Source organism: Chinchilla lanigera, unplaced genomic scaffold, assembly GCF_000276665.1.
Source record: "Chinchilla lanigera isolate Chin_1 unplaced genomic scaffold, ChiLan1.0 scaffold00019, whole genome shotgun sequence".
NCBI lineage: Eukaryota > Metazoa > Chordata > Mammalia > Rodentia > Chinchillidae > Chinchilla > Chinchilla lanigera.
Genome location: NW_004955420.1, coordinates 25,705,944 through 25,724,455, shown reverse-complemented (window position 1 = coordinate 25,724,455; position 18,512 = coordinate 25,705,944). Strand labels below are relative to the sequence as shown.

Below are 18,512 nucleotides of genomic sequence, written 5' to 3'. Positions count from 1 at the left end.
CTGATCTCTGAATCAGTGTTTAGAGGAAGACTGCCAACTTATTAATCATCCCTATTAGTGCACAGGGTTGGGAATGAACTCTTTCATGTCGGAGCCCCTTACCCATTTTACTGTGCTCTAGGGGCTAGAATTTTCTTTCTTTCTTTCTTTCTTTTTTTTTTTTTTTTAGAATTGTCTTAACTAGCATAGAAATCAGTACCATGAGGAGTGATGCTGCCATGCCAGACATGGACATGTGTGGCATTAGCTGAACGAAACTGATCCCAGGGATGGAAAGCTGGAAAGCCCTGGCTGGCTGGGGTGGGGTGGAGGAAGGAAGGCTCCCAGTGGGTGTAGGAAGTGCAGTGGAAGTGCTTTGGGTCCGTGATGGGAGTTATTTCAAGATTCAACAAACTATAGACATTACATGGAGGTGGGTTATTGTGCATAAACTATATTGTCATAAGTTGTTTTTGAAAAAGACAGTCCCCGATATAGACAGATCTCCTACTCTGAGAGTCAGGTGGGAGAAACTTCTTAAGGAAGCACACTCAGACAAAGCCAGCTGGGGAATGGGGCATGGGCTGGGGGAGCAAGCTGAGCAGGTGTGGTGTCTGCTGAGGCCCTGGGCAGTCCAGCCTCAACCTGCAGGGCCTGGAGCTGGGTTAGGCCCTGTCTGTCCCTGATAGGAGATGGCAGCAGGAGGTGCCACCTGGCTCTGTTCCGGGGGGAGAGCAGGTCAGGTCTCCAGGGCAGAGCTCAGGGGCAGGTGCTGGAAGCCAAGTTATGCAGACGGAAGGACACCCAAAGTGGAAGGAGGTCTCACCCACGGCCAGCCCTCTCCCCCTGCAGGGGAGGCCTCAGCCTTGGCTGTAGAGAAGTGACACATGCAGCTTTTCTGCATTTGTTAAAGGAAGTGTACAATTCTTCTGACTTCTCAGGCAGGCTCTGGAGTGGCATGGAGGGAACTACTCTGGCTCCCAGGCTATGAGCCGCCCAGCCATCAGGCTGCACCCTCAGGCTCCAAGGAGGTAGCTGCTGGGGAGGCTGGGCTGGGAACCAAGTTGACCCAGCCGCCCTCAGGAAGAGCCACTCTCCACTTACATGATTTCAGGCTTGTTGCTTAACTGCTTGCCCCAGTTCCTCCTCTGATAAGGAATGAAAACACACATGCTTACCTCACAGCGGTTTTGAACAGGGCCAGGCAGGATGCTGCACGGCCCCATACCTACCCTTTGGTCATCGCCGCCCCGTCCTCTGGGCCGTTGTGCAGATTCCTCCAGGATTCGGGACTGACATCCCTCCCCTCCAGACCCACACGGGCTCCTCTGTCCTTTCCCAGCAGAGACCCAAGCAGGTTTTGTAATTCATTCACCTGTGCACTGCCCCAAACATGGACTTCGGTGTGTGTTGCAGGTGTCCAGCTTCACCTTGGGCAGTGCTGGCAGCATCACTCAGCTGAGAACTGTCTGCTGCTCTCAGCCCTCAGGTGGCCTCCGGGTGCCCTTCCAGCCCTGGGTGACAGACACCTTAAGACTTCTTGTTTAGTGAAGAACCAAGCAGACATTAAACTCCACCTGATAATAAGCATCTCTGCTGTCGCTTGGAGAGAAGGCAGATTAGCTAGAAGATCTACCTGTATTACTGGATGAGCAGAAGCTTCGGGACACAAGATGACCAAGTCCCAGGGATCTGCGGCACAGTGAGGTGCCCACAGCCATGGAGGCTGTGATACTGCTGGCAGGTAGGCCTTGTGCGAAGAGGTCTTAGCACCAAACTAATCTCACACACGTTTATGATCCATACAAGAAATGAACAGAGCTTTGGTGTGTGAGTCAGTCATTACTCACAAAGGAGCTTATTTGTGTGTGTTGCACTGCTGGGATTTGAACCCAGAAACATCACAGTGAGTTACATCCCTGGCCCCTTTTTATTTTTGAGTCTTCAGATATGTTTTCACTATATTACTCAGACCAGGCTCATAACTTGTGATCCTCCTGCCTCAACCTCCCAGAATGCTGGGATTCCAAGTGTTCATCACCATGTCCAGTTTAATAAAGAAGCTTTAAAAATCCATTATTTATCAGGCATGGTGGCACACCCCTGTCATCCCAGCACTTGGGGGCTCAAGCAGCAGAATCTCTGTAAGTTAAAGGCCAGCCTGGGCTACATAGTGAGTTCATGACCATCCTGAACTACATAGTGAGACCCTGTCTCAAAAGCAAAACAAACCAAGTCTTTTATTTATCCCTCATATCTCTTTTTTCTTTTGTCTATTTTGTCTATTTTGCCTTTCTCCTTCCTCTCTCTCTTGTTTTTAAGGGTTCATCTTGTAGTAGGAGATGGAATGGAAAGTCAGTACTTCTTTAGCGACATTATCCGGTTCATTTGTGTTTCTTCCTGTTTATCTGGCAGTTCGTCAGATTTGCATTTGCTAAGAGGGCACTTTCCATCATGGGCAGTGGGGTGCTGTATTTTCTGAAGCATTTCTAAATCCTGGTTCAATCCTTTCCTTCCTCACTCACTGCTGGGCACTCAGTTTTGGATGTTTCCATAAAGAAACAAAACCTACGGGATGACATGACAGCAATCCTCTGGTGGGCTGAGCTCAGAGAGCGGGGCTGTGTGCATGGTGGACTGCACTCAGCCTTACCCGGTATTGCTGGGGGAGTAGATATCCTCTGTTTTTGATTATAGTGGTACTGCACAAGAACATGTGGAAATCAGTGTGGATACTCAGTATGGTTGATGCAGCTATACCTGTCCTTGGTACTGTATAACCAAAATAATTAAAGTCAATCTAGTGTAATGGCCTATACATCCACATTTATTGTGGCACAATTGACAATAGCCATGATGTGGAGCCACCCTAGCTGCTCACCCACCATGAGTGGATGATGAAAGTGTGGTATATACACAATGGAGTATCATTCGACTGTATTACTCAAATTTACTAAATTATGTGCTTAAATTAGCAGCAAGCAGATGATATTTTGATATGTTACTACTTGAAAAATTTGGAAAAAATTTTAAAACTTTTGTCATCAGATGTCAGAAAACACTCATCTTTTTTCTTTAAGTAATGGAAGTGAATAAAGTTCAATATCTCATAGGAATTAGTTTCTTTAAAGCCTTGTATAGAAACTTCTCAAATGAAGAAGTACAAATGGCCAAGAAATATCTGAAAAATTGTTCAGCATCTTTAGCCATCCAGGAAATGTGGGTGAAAACCACAGTGAGAAGCCATCTTACTTCAGTCAGAATGGCTGTCATCAAGAATACAAAAAAAAAAAAAAAACAATAAATGCTGATGGGGGTTCAGGGAAAAAGGAAGTCTTCCAAGAGGCTGGCAGGAGTGTAAATTAGTGTGGCTGCTATTGAAATAAGTATGGAGGGTCCTCAAAAACCCGAAAGTACAGCTATAGGTTGATACAGCTATGCCCCTCCTTGGTATGATATAACCAAAGCAGTTAAAGTCAGCCTACTGTAGGGACCTGTACATCCATGTTCAGTGTGGCACAAGTGACTGTAGCCATGATGTGGAACCAGCCTAGCTACTCACCCACAATGAGTGGATAATGTAAATGTGGTAGTATATACACAATGGAGTATTAGCCAACCATAAGAAATATTGAAATTCTGCCATTCACAGAAAAATGAATGAATCCACAGACCATCATGTTCAAGAAAATAAACCAGATGCAGAAAGACAAGTATCACATGTCCTCCTTAATATGTGGAATCTAAAAAAAAGAATAAAGTAACAGGGGGATGGATAGGAGCAAAATAAACACATTGAAGTCCTCACCCAAAGTGTGAAACTAGGGGGAAAAGTGGGCAGAAGGTGATGGAGGCAAGATGATCAAAGTAAGTTACATGCACGTACTAATCTGCCAAAACAAAATCCATTCTTTTTTTATTGTATTAGCCTTGCATGAGGAAAACACAAAGACAAAAAAAGGTATGCATATAGCTTCCTTACAGAAATCGCTACATTGTAGGAAGTACTGTGATTTGTTGAATTCTGATGAAGAAGGTTTCGTTCCAGTCTCCTTTCTGCAGATCTGTCATCTGGTGGTTAAGATTGTTCATTAACCCCCTTCCATGGCCACCATCGTAGCCATCACTGCCACTGCAGGTGATGAGGTGGGCTCTGAAAAGCTGCACTGCTGTTCATCCCCTGAACTTCTAGTGGCTGATGCCAAGCCCAGTGTCTCTGTGTCACCACTGGTGAGAAAATAGCATGGGAAGCAGAAGGCTAGTGTTGGAATTCCCACCCTACTCTTTGGTCATGTGTGATCTTGGTTCCCTTATCTGCAGGTTAGGGGATTACCAGGCCTCACTTCCCACTGTGGTGCACCATGCACTTACAGGAGAGCTGCTTGCACACACTGTGGTGTGAATTGCACCCACAGAGGTGTCCCACGGAGGCTATTCTGGGATGGACCCAGTAATAATTGCCCTAGTAAGTCAAAAGGCGGTGAGTTTCTAAGCAGAAAATATGTGCAGCAAGGCTCTGAAAGCTCTCAAACACTAACCTCAAATAAGGTGGCACCAGTACAGTCATAACCTTCAATAGCTTCCAAGTGCCTATGGAATCTGCTCTAAGCTCCTCATCTGTTAATTATATAGCCAAGACCAGTGGTTGATCTTATCTTTCCTCATCTTCTCCATCTCTGCCAGGCCCACACCTACCCTGTCTAGAGATGCCATCAGCCATCTGTTGACATCTCATGGAATCAAGAGATAAAAATCTCTGGGTGAAGGGAAGGGAATGAAATCCAGTGGGACCAGCAACGATGGTCCTACAGAATCCCACCCTCTGCTGAAGAGACTGTCTAGTGATTCTGAATATCCTGCCCAAATAGGATTTCTGAATATGTGTCACCATAATTGGATGGATGGATGGAAGGAAGGAAGGATTGGTGAGTGGCTAGATGGATGGGTGGCTGGATAGATGGATGAATGGATGAATATTTAGATCTATCTAGAAAAGAACCTTTCTCCATCCTTTTCTCTTTCTTCCTCTCTCCATCTCTCTTTCCCTACTAGCTTCCTTTGCCCTTTACTTCTACCTTTTCCTTATCATGAAACATATATAGCACAGCACTATACATGTCAAATGTCTGATAAACACTTGGTAAACTGAAGGATATGTCCAGTTATCTAGTTTATCCAGGATGGCACCATGCATGGTTGGAGCTTTCCCCATAATACCGGGTAAATATTTTCTCTCTGTATAGCATCATGCTAGGCCCCCAGGGACACATCGACACACAGTAGAGGCAAGTGACACTGCTCATGAAGCTTATGTCACAGTGGAATTTGACCTATGCCTTACATTGGCTTATCTCTATATATCCTTTTTGCTGATTCCATGACAACCCACTGACACATATCTCATCCTTTTCAGTTTCCGGATGAGAAAGCTGAGATCCAGCAGGTCTGAGTGATTACCCCAAGGCTGTGTAGTGTGGCACCACAATTGCAACTCAAACATAAGTCTTCCTGAGTCGTCTCAGTGCTACAGCTTGACAACCGGGAAAGTCTCTGGCTGGACCCCACAGAACATTTAGTTTGTCCCTAGTTGCCACCTTCCCTATGTGGAAAGTCTCGGTTTATCTTTCATTCTGGCTCCCCTTGGGTCAAAGAAAGGCTTATTGGAGAATTGCAATCCTCTCCCCAAATGAGACATGAGCAATGCCGAGGGAGTAGAGAGCCTCTGGAATCGCTGCTGGACCCCAGCTCTCTGCATCACGGAAGCTCCTCAGCTGACTGCTCGGTGTGGGCTGCCAACAATCAAAAAGAAGAACTGTACCAAATTCAATATCTTTCTGAAAACCTGCAGAATCTGGGAACCTAGCTTATTTAAAACAGGAAGCTCTGTTGTTTACTACCTTGCTAGTATCTCACCAGATGGTATCTCTGTTTTTTACTTGTGACGGAGGGTACCTCTAGGCAGATGCCACTCTGACTTCACGAAGCCACTGAGTACCCCTTATCTCCTCTCTGTTTTCAGCAGGGTAAGAACAGATTGAAACACCACTGGAGTTGGTCATTTAGGAGACATTACCAGGTACGGTGTAGGGTATGTAGGAAAAGGGAGATGGAAGAGGGGAGACGGAGGGCAGGTGGGAGAAAAACTTCCAGAAGCATTCTTGGGTTTTGGTGGGCAGAGGAGGGCAGTACATGGCGATATAAGTAGGAATGGGCCAGAGGATTTTGCTGTGTTCATTTTCTTTGTGCTTTCTCTTCTTTTCTCTTTGCTTTTTCCCCACTCATGTCTTTTGCACTCATCTGAATTTGACTTTTATGCCCATTCAACTGACCTTGCCTCACTGCTTTCCTTTACATTCAGAAATTCTCAACTCTAGAGAATGCAGTCATTCCAGGTTGCTACGCTTAGCACTGTGTCTGTGTTTATTGATACAGACTTGCAAAAACAAGTCAGTGAAAACATAATTTATATGCACATGTGTACATATGGGTGAAGATGTGTGTGTATTAAATATATCTGTGTGCAAATATCTGTTTACTTTAAGGTTTCATTGCAAATCCACTCTTAGTCAGGCTGTGAGACGATCCAGCTGATAATGGATTGGGTCTCTTTGCGTTCGGTGGATGAGGCTGACTGGTTGCTGACTTTCCTACCTGTGTTACAGTGCGGTCTTTCGGAAAACCTTGATTAGGCTGAGGGTGGAAGTTAGCTGTTGTGTGATGAGATTTTGAGGACAGTGGTGAAATAGGTTATTCAGGGTATGAGAGGGCTGGAGCTGCATAAACCTGAAGCTCTCTTCAGAAGGTGGCAATGAACCAGGTGTGGTGGTGCCCACCTATAATCCCAGCCCTCTGGTAGGCTGAGGCAGGTTCACAAAATGAGCCCAGCCTGGGCTGTTGAGCCACATAATGAGACCCTGTCTCTAAATTTAAAGCAACCAGCAGGCCTAGTTATTCCTCCTTGGGAAAGAAATTTTAGCTGTTTGTATGACTCCATAAGAAAAAAGTAGGCACACCCAGAAGAATAAATACAGTGAACAACACGAGCAGTTCATTTGCAGGGAAGAACATCAGACTGACGAACAATTACTTTCACGTCTTTATTAGTATGTGTTTGCAGTGTAAGCGACCCTGGGGATAGGTGGGCTCTTTTGCTTTTGCCCTGTCGCTGTGCTGGCTTTTAGAGCTTGCGTTAAAGGTGTGATTCTATCACAAAAGCCCCTTTTCATGCTACTTACACAGGTTGGAGGTTTCGTAACTCACAGATAGGAAATGGATTCATAAAACTGAGAGACTTTATTGCAGGAGTGGCACCCTGGGCTCAGTGGGGGAGCTTGAAGCAGCACAAAGCTGGGCTAAATGTTCAGGGCTGTGGCCTGGGCTCTGGGACCCCATGGGGCCCTTGGGGGTTCCCCTTTGCTGCCAGAGTTGGGAAGCTTTGGTGTGGTCCACCTTTCTGCTCCTAGGAACCCCTGGCAGGCTGTCGCCCAGCCCCTGCCTGAACTCCTCCAGCCACGGCTCGCCCAGCGCCTTCTGAGGTAGCCACGGCAGAGTCAGGTAATACTTATGACACGCTTTCCAATGTAGCAGTTAAATTAGCCTCTTCCAGCTGCCACCACACATACTTGTCATTTTCATCTACACAGACAGCGTGTTGTTTTTTCTCTTCCCCGAAGTGTATTTCTTCAGGGTGATAACAGGGCTCCCTCAGCTCCTCTTTACTAGACACCATTTCCTCTTGTAGATATTCCATTTGATCAATGTTTACATTAATCTGGACACAGGTGGATGCTTTAAGATGCTGTGAAATGATCATGTCCCATACTCTGCATATAATACTTCTCCTAATTTACACTAAGTTATTAAGAGCAAATTAAGTTAATTGAATTAAGTGCACATATAGGAAGTTTTGTTTGGATTAATCCATTGCATGCTAACTTTATGGTAAACTAGAGTTGAGGACTTTTGTTTAAAAAGTAGTGATGCCCAGTTTGGATAAGCTAATGTCTGTAAATACAAAAGTGGTTAAAATAGCACACAGTGGAATTTCCTGCATCTACTAGAAAGAAAGAGGCTATTTTATAACTACTGATACAGAAAGATATCCAAGATGCATTACAAAATTTAAAACAATCAAAGAAAAATAAGTAATTTTGCTCTGAATTGTGTACAAAGAAAACTACACATTTCTGTGAGTAACTGCATAAATAAATACTCAGGATGAACAAAAAATTTTTCCATGGGATGAGGAGGGAATTGGGAGGAGAGAGTAAAGGGGATGTTTCATTTGTCACAAGTAAAATCACATCAAATTTTACAAGTATACAGATTATAGCACATACAACAGATCAGTTGGAAAACTGGGAGACTTATACCTGAAAGCAAAAGAATCCCAAGTATAGCAGTTTAAAACATACAGGGGAGGGAGTATTGTGACCATTTTCTGATTGGCTTACATTTCCTGACCATTTCCTGATTGGCTGACCTTTCCTGATACACTGACTTTAGGAGAGCTGTCCCCGCCAATGAGTCTACATTCGTCTGCTTGACTGTCACTGAACATGCTGACAAGGACATAAACCATACCGGCTGTGGCTCCTTCATGATCAGAGCAGTCACGTGGGGGTCATTGTTGGGACTTCAGCTTTGGTAGCGCAGCTCTGGTGATTGGCCTTGGGACATGTTGAGTCCATAGCCTCCATTTTTATCTTCCTGTAGCAATGCTCCCCTCCTGGCTACTGTCTCACTTCAACTGTGAACAATGGGGCCACTGATTATAATTTCTCCACCTACTGTCCTCCATAGGTCACAAACCAGATGCTAATTCTTTTGGTGATTCTTGTTCTTGTGGTCTTTGTCTGTTTGTTTGTTTTTGAGGCAGAGTTTCACTCTGTAGCTCAGACTGGTCTTGAGCTCATTGTGTAGCCCAGGCTGGTCTTCAATTCAGTGCAGTATTCTGTCTCAGCCTCCCAAGTACTGGGATGACAGGCATGTAGTATCATGCCCGGCTATGTTCATGTGGTTTTTGATGTTCATTTCTCATGGAATCATATGTTGAGTGAATGGCTGCTGACAAGCATCTAAGGCCCTTGAGAAATTGCAATCAGGTGGGTTCTGGTCAATAGGACGAGAACAGGAGGGAATACCAAGAGTTTGAAATATGCCTCCAAACCAACATGCCCTGGAGATAAGATTTAACAAACCAAACCAGTCACCAATGATGCCTTCTAATCTGAGCAGGGCCAAGACCTTATCTCTTTGGTATCTGTGCAGTAGATCCCCAAGCATCTCAGCAGCATTTCAGGTGATCAGTGTTACACTTGAAGTTGCTGGGAAAGATTGCATCCCATAATCAGCATGCAGAATTTTTACTAATTTAGGTTAATTAACATAAATTAAATTAGGTTACATTAAATTAAAGTTACATGAGGGAAGTTTAAAAGTAAACTTGGAGTTACAATTCCTGCCTTACTGATGTAGACACAAATAGCATTTATTTTGCACACTGCTCTCTCACTCTGGTGGGTTTTCCTGTCTTGCAATCTGAAGGTCTGCAGGGTGTCACTATGTTCTCCGGAACTTTTGACACTGCCCACCACAAGGCAGCAGACACAAAAGCACTGGGACGATTTCTTTGAAGGGGACAGCAAGTCACCTAGGTGCCGCTGGCAGGACTTGGCTAGGGGAGAATCCCACCTCGAACTTAGCAGAAATCTATGCCTGTTGGAGCTCTTTTCCAGAAAAAAGAGCTTATAATTTTGTGTCACAGATGTTTTGCAAAAGCTTTCAGAAGTCATCAGAGAGAAACTATTCTGTCCCTGGGTGACAAGGGACAGCCACCAGACAGCCTTGAGAACTGATTATAATGCAAATGAAGAAGAAATTTGGTTATTAAGTATAATAACACTCCTTTTGACTGATAATTACCAGCACATGTCAGATATTTAGAAATTTCATCTAATTTCTGGAACATTTGTGTTAATAACAGATAGTTATACACATATAACACAGAGCCTTAACATAATTTCTTATTGAAATTTGCTTCACATGCAACTTGATATGTCATGGAGACAAATTACTTCAACGTTTCTCTTTTCAAGAAGAGAGAGTAGAAATTCTATTGTTGGTCTTCCACGTTCTCAGCAAATCTTGAAATTCACTGAAGGCTCAAAAGAGTATATTTAGAATTTGATTTGAGGAAGTTGCCAAAAAAGTGAAAAGATTACTATACTTGACTGGTGAGGACCTTAGTTATCCATTTGACCCAAATGACAAATGATATCAAAGGCAAATACAGGAGTTTCTGAGGACTAAAAAGGAAACTCTTCAGCTGATGATTCAGTTTTCTCAGAATCAAAAACCCTGATAAGGTCAGCATACCTATGTTTCAGCTTTAAATATTATTACAGTAAAAGATGCATTGCCATGAGTCCCCCTTAAAGTCTTCCCCCTTGCTTCAAAAACACTTATCCCATCTTTCTGGCCAGTGGGACAGTTTCATGGTGCAATGGCAGTCACACATTTTCCTTTCTCTTTGTTTTTCATAAACATTTGTCTGGGATTCTTCTACCTGTTCCCCAAAGCCCATGTGTGTCATTAGGGAAGAGCTGAAACAGTGGCTCTCATTTTGATAAATCTTAAATAAATGTTGGCATCTGTGTATAGCAAAACGGTAACAGTGGTAGAGTTCATGGAGAGGTTTGGGGTGGGATTTGCATTTGGTTTTGGGCTTTTTCAATTTGTTCTTGTTTGCTTACTCACCCAATCATTTTTCCAACATGTAAGAAGCCATTTTGCTCAGCCTAATTCTAACCTTTTGACCATACCAGATCTAAATATTCATCTGGATTAGGGCTAGGTAGGCCGAGGACAACCACTTGTCTCTGGCCCCATGTAAGTAGGAATCAAGGACTCAGCTGCAGACCTGGAGAAGCCTGCACATTCCCTGAGCTTTGACCTCAAGAGCCCAAAGCTCCTGGCCAGCCGTGAGGTCCAAGCCATGAGATTCTATGCATTTGTTGTATTAATCCTGTTGCTCTTAAGCAAGTGGTACATGAGTGGAAGACACTCTCTTCAAGTTGAGCACATTGAATGAATTTAATATTAGCCTTGCTTTTAACTCCCTCTGGGAGGAAAGGAAAACAATGCAAATAATAAGAAGTGAGGAGAGGCTGCTAGATCTTTACCCTTCCGGGAAGCGGCTCGGTCCCTTTTTGCCTTGGACACAATTTGAGGACACAATCCCTGCCACACAGTCAGAAGCAACGGGTGCTTTTTCTTAGCCTCTGTGGATTATGCAGTTGAGAATAAGAAAGCTGGTAGGACTGTACAAGTCACTTCTTCCTCAATTCCATTCCTCTCCTCAATCCTAGAATGTGCCACTGACCTGTGGGACAGGTTCCTGGGCAGAACCCAGGATCTGCTGCCCTAGAATATGCCTTGGATTCTGTAAAACAGATCAGCAGCTTCCCTGCGGGCCCCACTTCCTTCCCTCTTCACTTCTCATTGCCTCTCTTCCCCTCCAATTCCCTCCATGCTTTACCTCGTCTCCAAGTTTAATATGTGATCATCCTTCCACCTGCTGTCTGATTCGATCTTCACTCGGGCCCTGGAGGTGCCTGACCTTCACTCCAGTGATGAGCAGATGAAGCTCAGGGTTAAAGGCTTTTGTCTGTCATGCTGGGCCTCCAGGGTGTCTTGCTAAGGAAACGGGGCTCAGGGTTAAATCTTGTCCACCTGGCCCAGCCAGTGAGAGAGACTAGACCGGGCTTCCCCTCTCAGTCTCTCCCCTCGCGCTCTGACTATCCAGAGCCCAGTGTTGTGTCCTCTGTGCTCTGCTTGTTGTCCCACTAAGAAGTAGAACAGGGAGGTGGATCTTTTGCAAAAGGGAAGAGGATCAAGAGCTGGAGGGGATAAGACAGAAGGGGTTGTCAAATAATTAAGATGTGTTCTATATACATACCAGCTCCCCACGGTGAGTATCACCACTGTGTACAGCAAACATGCACTAACAAAAATAAAAAGGAAGAGAAAAAGAAGTAGAGACTGTACCTCGGCATTTCTAAAAAGCTGCTGCGTTGTCTCCTTTCCCTCTTTCTGCACTGAGCCTGTAACCTTAAAACAAAGCAGACACTCACCCTATAACTCTTGGTCTAGAAAATAATTAGACTCTAAAATTTCTTTGACCAACCCCTCATGTTCACTTTTTTGTGTAGGAGAAGTTCTTAGGAGTCTGCTGTTGGCACACAACGGCTTAGCTCAGCAAGACCGACAGCCGGACAGTGACCAAGCTCACACCGCTCTGAACTGTGCCCACCGCAGTAGTACGTAATGACTGGAAGAGCTGAATCTTCAACAGTTACATTTAAGTGTCAGTACATCTGCATCTGGTGACCAGAGACTCGGACACAAGTAGAAATGAAGGGGCTATTCTGAACTGTGTATTTCCTTGATAGATGATTTTGGGTAAACTATCAGACTTTGGGTTTCAGCGTCCCCGTGAGCTCTAATGAATGTGGTCCTGGACAGTGTAGCTACGTGTAACACTAAGACTACTAATAATGAGAATGAGTGCTGCTGTCATCAGTATTTCACTTCTGCATATGGAAATAGTGCTTTGGAAAGTCATCTATAAACAATTAGGTGTAAAATGCCTTAGAATGTGCAACAGTAATTGCCGTTTTTATTATTATTATGGGGCCATTGATTTCTTCCATAGAAAAATTTGAATTTTCTCTTTCAAATGGTCTCAGAAGTCCATGTCCCCTTACTTTACCCCTAGCCCCGAACAGTTTGGCTTCTTTTCTCCTCCAGAAAGTGCTGAAGTTGAGAACTTGTGCGGAAGTTGAGAACTTCTGGTCATCCACCGCAGAGGCCTTGAGTCCACAGGTTGAGGAGGACGTGCAGGTGTCAGAGGAATTGCTGATGGAAGGGCTGTGCGGCTCAGGGTGTGGAGATGTGTACACCGGGTCCTGAGACTGGGAGACAGAGGGTGGGAGGCCATTGAGCTTGGAGGTGAGCTGGGGAGCAGGGTGCTGGGCTGTGCTCACTGTCTTTATAAGAGGATGGTGCCTGGTTATGTAGGGGATGGGTGCCTTCCTCAGAGCCAGGTGGAGACCAGTGTGGGAACAGTGCAGTGGGCCAGAGCAGGCAGCGGGCGAGAAGCATAGCACCTGTTTGCTAGTGGAAGGTTGGACCAGTTGAGAAGGTGATGGATAGAGTGGGACAGTAGGTGGGGTGGGTGAGTTCACACTAACAAACCAAAACAGATGCAGAAGAATGCGCTTTGAAGAAGTCAGAAGGTACCTTGGAGCCATAGTTTGTGCATGAGAGTACAAAGGTGTCTCCCAGTGAGGGAGAATCACATAGGTCAGAGAGAAGGCCACAGGTAATGACGAAGTAGATGTGGGAGAGACATGAAACCCGAGATCAGTTTTCGGGTCCCGGGGTGTAGTCTTGGTACAGGGCTAACTGTTAACTAGGAGAAGGACACCTAGCCGCTTATCTGGGTCAGCAGTGAAGATGACTCAACTGCCAGGGAGCTGAAAGGTCAGGTGACGGAGGAAACTCAGAGTGAGGGCTCCTAGCAGGAGATCTCATCTGAACGGGGCAGGTGGGTCAGCGTGTCTCTATTAGTCATTACTTCTCTGTGGAGGAGGAGGTGGCATGGTTTTCCAAGAGAAATCTTAAGTCTTCTGCCACTGTGCAGGTGTATTTAGCAAGCGATTCCTCTGCTGTTGGGCCATCTGGTGAGACCGTGTCCTGCGTTACTGACCGTGGTTTTAGGCAAGAGTGGTGGATCTGGGAATCCTGTCTGTTAGCAAAATTGAAGAACAAAAATATGAGCTCAGCAGTCAGGACAAACCCAAGAGGGAGCTCCCTGGCACTTAGACCAGACTGGCCACACTCATGCAGGCCATGAGCTCTTTTATCAGGCCATGAGCACAAAGCAGAGCTGTGGGGGGAAAGTTTTGTGAAAACGGGCAGTGGCTGTCAGCTAGAGCTAAGGCTTGGGAAATGCGGGTGGGGTGGTTGCCAGGAGCGGGGCTGGAGAATGCGATGGGACTGGTGGGCTGAAGCCCTGGTTGCTGGGCCTCCTTAAACCAGTGGTGTGAGGAAGACAGAGGGAGAGACCCATCTGAGATCTGAGGGAAAAGTTTCATGTCCAGGTCTGCTGTGGTCCCTGGTGCACCAGATTAATACTGATACTGACTAACATGGAGATTGATTAATATTACCATGGCAGAGGGGCCTGTAAGATCTGGGAGAACTGTCTGTCTGGGGTGTTTCCAGGGCAATATGGAAGGCACTGGTGTTAAGGGAGCAGCAGACAGTGGAGTCGGAGACTGACATCGAACCTCTTGCCACCTTTTCTTCTCTACATGTGCAGTAGTTACCGAGATCACTGAGAGTTTGGAAGGGAAACAGGACCGCTGGCTTTAGGCCAGGCTGTGAGGGAAGGAAATACAAGACGTTCGGGCCTCATGCCCCGCTTCAGACTGAGAAAATTGTCCAGAGATGCCCCGTAGGAAAGGCAGCCTAAAGGGGAACAGCCAGCATCTGAGAAATTTGGGGGCACGTGGTGACTGATAAGAGAATGGCCTGGGTCCGGTAGCTTATTTTGGGGCTTCACCTGGACAAGACGAGGGATCCAAACTGGTTCTCTAGTGGCCATGCCCGGGGCCACGTCAGAGAAAGTGGTTTCCTGAGAGATTGGGCAGGCATCCCCACCTCAGTCCCAGGAAGTCCCAGGGAGACCCCACGGCACTCGGTGAACCGCCTGCTCGCCTCCAGGCACCTGCGGTGAGGCAGGGCCCCCCTTACCAGTCCCGGGCTTAACTAGTCCAGTGTTGCATGGAGACAGAGCAGGAAAGGGCAAATGGCTTCCTCTGCTGGATGGAGCTCTGGAGAGAGGGAGTGGGGAGAGAGAGAGAGACAGAGACAGAGACACACAGAGAGACAGAGATAGAGAGACAGAGACAGAGGGAGAGAAGAGGGAGAGGTGGTCCCACTAGAAGGTGTCTCTCGCCTGCTAGCGGGTCACTGTAAGCCCCCGACTAGGTCTGACCAGGCACTGTGGGCCCCTGCAGGACTGCCTTACGCCGGATGAAATCTGGGGAGGGATCCTGGAGTCATTCCCTCAGCCTCTCCCGCCATCAGACACACAATGTTAGGGAAGGAAGAGTAAAACCCAAGCTCACCAGTCAGGACAGCGTTGTGTAGAACAAGCCTGGGAGGACTGCCCTGGCACGTGGACCACACTGGCCACTCTCGTGCAGGCGAGGGGGTCTTCTACAGGGTCCTGAGCGTAAAGGAGCACGTGAGGAGAAAAGCTCAAAGTGAGGCCGAGAAGAGGCAAGTCTCAGCGACAAGGGGCTGCGGCATCTGCCAGAGAAAGGCAGGGTGCGGAGGTTGTCTGCCAGGAGCAGGGCTGAGGAACGTGATGGCCCTGAGGGGGAAGCCGTGGTGACTGGGCCCTCGTAACCCACGATTATGCGTTTGTAGCAGGTACGGAAGCACAGGGGTGGAAGAGGCTTAAAGGGACCTCTGGTCAGCCTAGGATGGCAATGGATAGATTCTTCAGTGCCTGGGGACCTTCACCTGGGAGAGGGTAGAGAGCATTACCATAGGGCTCCTGCCATGTCGGGTCCAAGAAGTACGCAGAGGTAACAAAGACTTTCCTAGGCCCTGGCTCCTAGGTTAAGGGCCAGGTGATGCTTGTCCTCTCTGGACCCAGGCTCTCTCAGAGGGTCCTCTGGAAGTGGGACAGAGAGGTGACACATTTTCCTTGGGTGGCTCCTTCCAGGTTTAATCAGAAGGAGGGTGATCCGGGAAGCCTGGACTCCTGGGTTAAATTGTGCAGATGGGTTTCGAGAATCCTATGCAGTCTGTCTATTTTCTCTGAAATCTGGGGTCTCCAGGCACAGTGCAGGTGATGCTGGGGCCCTTGAAATGCCCTGAGGAGCTGCATCCTGGATGGAGGAGCCATTGTTGCTCCGGAGGCCCTGGGGTGGGCCAAATGCATGGATGATCCTGTTTATTAGGGCTTGGACCACCCAGTGGACTTTTCAGTCCTATAGGGGGCTGCCTCTCTGCATGCAGTGAATGTGTCTACCCAGACCCTGAGGAACTGGCTCCCCTTTGCCCGGGCAGGTGGGCAGCATCTATCTGCCAGTCTTCCCCCAGGCACGTCCCTTCGTGTTGAGTGCCTGCAGGAGGCTTCCTATCAGACACAGGGTTGGTTTTCGGTGTTTTGGTGTTTTGGCACAACTCGCATGACCTGACAATTGGATCCATAGTGTTTTCACTGTAAATAGTTGAATGTTTTCCCAGAAAATAGTTCATTTTCCATCTGAGGAGCCCTTTCCTTCCCTGGGTGCAAGGACTGGTGAAGGTCCTTCCACTGGCTAGCTGTCAGGAAGAGCAATTTTCCTTATTTGTTGGAACCATCCTGTGGGAGGGTTGTGAGTGCAGCTCATTGCCGGCAGCTTCTTCGGTTTCTGCCTGAGAGTGTGCGGCTCGGCCTCCCCAGGCGTGTTCCAGAGTGAGGGTTTGAAGTGGTATCGGAAGGGTTCTCCAGTGCTGCCTGAGCTGCAGTGTTGGCAGTGCATTTCCATCCACTGTTTCACCCGCTCCCTTCTGTCACCCTTTCCAGTGAATTATTGTGGTCTCTCGGGGTAAGTAGGGATACAGTACATAACTGGTGACCCATTTCTTGGTGATATCTTGGCTGTGAGGGAAGTTTGTTCTTCCCAGAGGGCAGCTTGAGCCTGAAAGACCAGGAGGGCATACTTCAGGTCCATGTATGGGCTAGCCCTCTCCTCTTTGCTTGGTCTGAGAGCAATACTGCTGGCTAAGCACTTGTTCTGGAGAAACGGGTGAGCTTTCTATGACTTTTGTGGAGGGCACTGCTGGGTATCCTGACCTTCAAACGCCCTGTCTGAGAAGGAGCTCCTATTTGTGAGGAGCATCCACACTGGACCTTCTAACAGGTGGTCTCTCAGATCTCCCCTTGCGGTATGTTTCCCATACCACCTGGCTACAATCAGGGGTTAATTCCCCTTGTTCTTCTGGGAGAAAGGTGGGAGGATTTAGCAAAGGGTAATCTCTTATTTGAACCCTCGTGCAGCCTAGCCTGGACTTTTTTTTTTTTTGTTGCTGAGACAAAATATCTGATGCCCAAAATGAAGGAAGGAAAGGTTTATTTAGCTTATAGTTTGTGGAGGTTTTAGTCCATACTTGACTGGCTCCAAGGCAGGGTAGCAGGACACAGGGGCAACACGTTAAGGTGGCAAAGACAGCAGAAGCCATGAGAGCAGAAAAGGGGAGGGAAGCAAGCCTCTTTTTTCTCCTTATATTATATGTCAGCTATCTGCCCCCACACACACTATTTTGGTGCCCTCCTTTTGTATGCTCACGATGTGCAACTGCTGAGTCACTTAGCCAAGCCTCTGGACTCCTCAAGTTGACACAATGTATCAACCATGGCAATCTATCCCTTGTCAACCTGGCAACCAGACACATTTGTCAACCAATCTTTAGATATAAAGACGTTATTTTTATCATTTTACAACTTGAACATTATAACACAGGTTTAACAATCTTTAAGAACCAGTATTAAGTCTATGAATAGTATATTATATTAGAACCATAACATTTGCCTCCCAAAGACATATGTATATCTCTTTATGCAAAAGGCATTTAGTTTATCTGTAAGGGTTGTTAAAAGTCTTAACAGTTTTAGCATTGCTGACTAGTCCAAGTATTAAGTCATCTCTTAGATATAAGGCAAACTCTTAGTTGTAAGCCCCTGTTTTGATTTTATTTATTTTATCTTGTTTATCTTGTGCCATTAAACACTTTTAACATTTAATGGCACAAGATAAACATTATTATTTTAAAAATTATAAACAGGGGAATATAAAAGAATGGGACCAAAGCAAGTCTAAAATCTCATAGGGCAAACATTAAGTCTTGTAGCTTTATGTTTAGCATCTGAAGCAATTTGTGGCACATTCTGAGCTTCAAGGGGCTGGTGTGACTCTACCTCTATGGCCCTTTTTGTGCTTATAGCTCTTCTGACTTTTTTTAGGCCCATTTTTTGTAGCTTTTTTAAGACAATCTGTGTTTTTAGTTTTCTTAAACTTTTGTGGTCTCTAGTGCACCTTTTGTTTTAACTCGCAGCTTTATATACTGCCCTCTCACACTGCCTGGCTTTTCAGGCCTTTGAAATCTAGGTGGAAGCCTTTTTAACTTCAGAACTCTTGCATTTTGTATGTGCTTAAAACAAGTACCACGTGAATGACACCAAAGTCTGCTGCCGGGGGGACAGCAGCCCGGCTTGTTTTTTTTCTTTTTTGACTTTAGAGGTTGAGTGCCCGAATCACTGAGCACTCTGAACCTCTTTTTGAGGAACAAATTTTTTATACCACAGCAATTTTGGAATCTGGTGCGGCTGCTGCCATCTTGAAACATAGCACACCGTGCTTTTTTTTTTTTTTTTTTTTTTTTTTTTTTGGTATACGAGATGTTGGTAG

General features: G+C 46.2%; 1 protein-coding gene across 4 annotated transcripts in view; it reads left to right on the top strand.

Annotated features, from left to right (window-relative positions):
* Nucleotides 1-1,186: 1,186 nt before the first annotated feature.
* The window catches only part of Ccr3 (chemokine (C-C motif) receptor 3), a 20,353-nt gene continuing 3,027 nt past the window's right edge, over nt 1,187-18,512 (top strand). The window contains exons 1-2 of one of the 4 annotated variants that reach the window (XM_013513483.1): nt 1,187-1,723; nt 6,002-6,055. Coding sequence is in view for 1 of the 4 variants with exons in the window: in XM_005383453.2 (XP_005383510.1) it covers nt 1,699-1,723 (25 nt within the window). In the remaining 3 variants the exon portion in view is untranslated. Of the gene's footprint in view, nt 1,724-5,929; nt 6,056-12,191; nt 12,300-18,512 lie in introns of those variants that run through there. The other 3 variants (XM_013513484.1, XM_013513482.1, XM_005383453.2) reach the window with 3 other exon arrangements.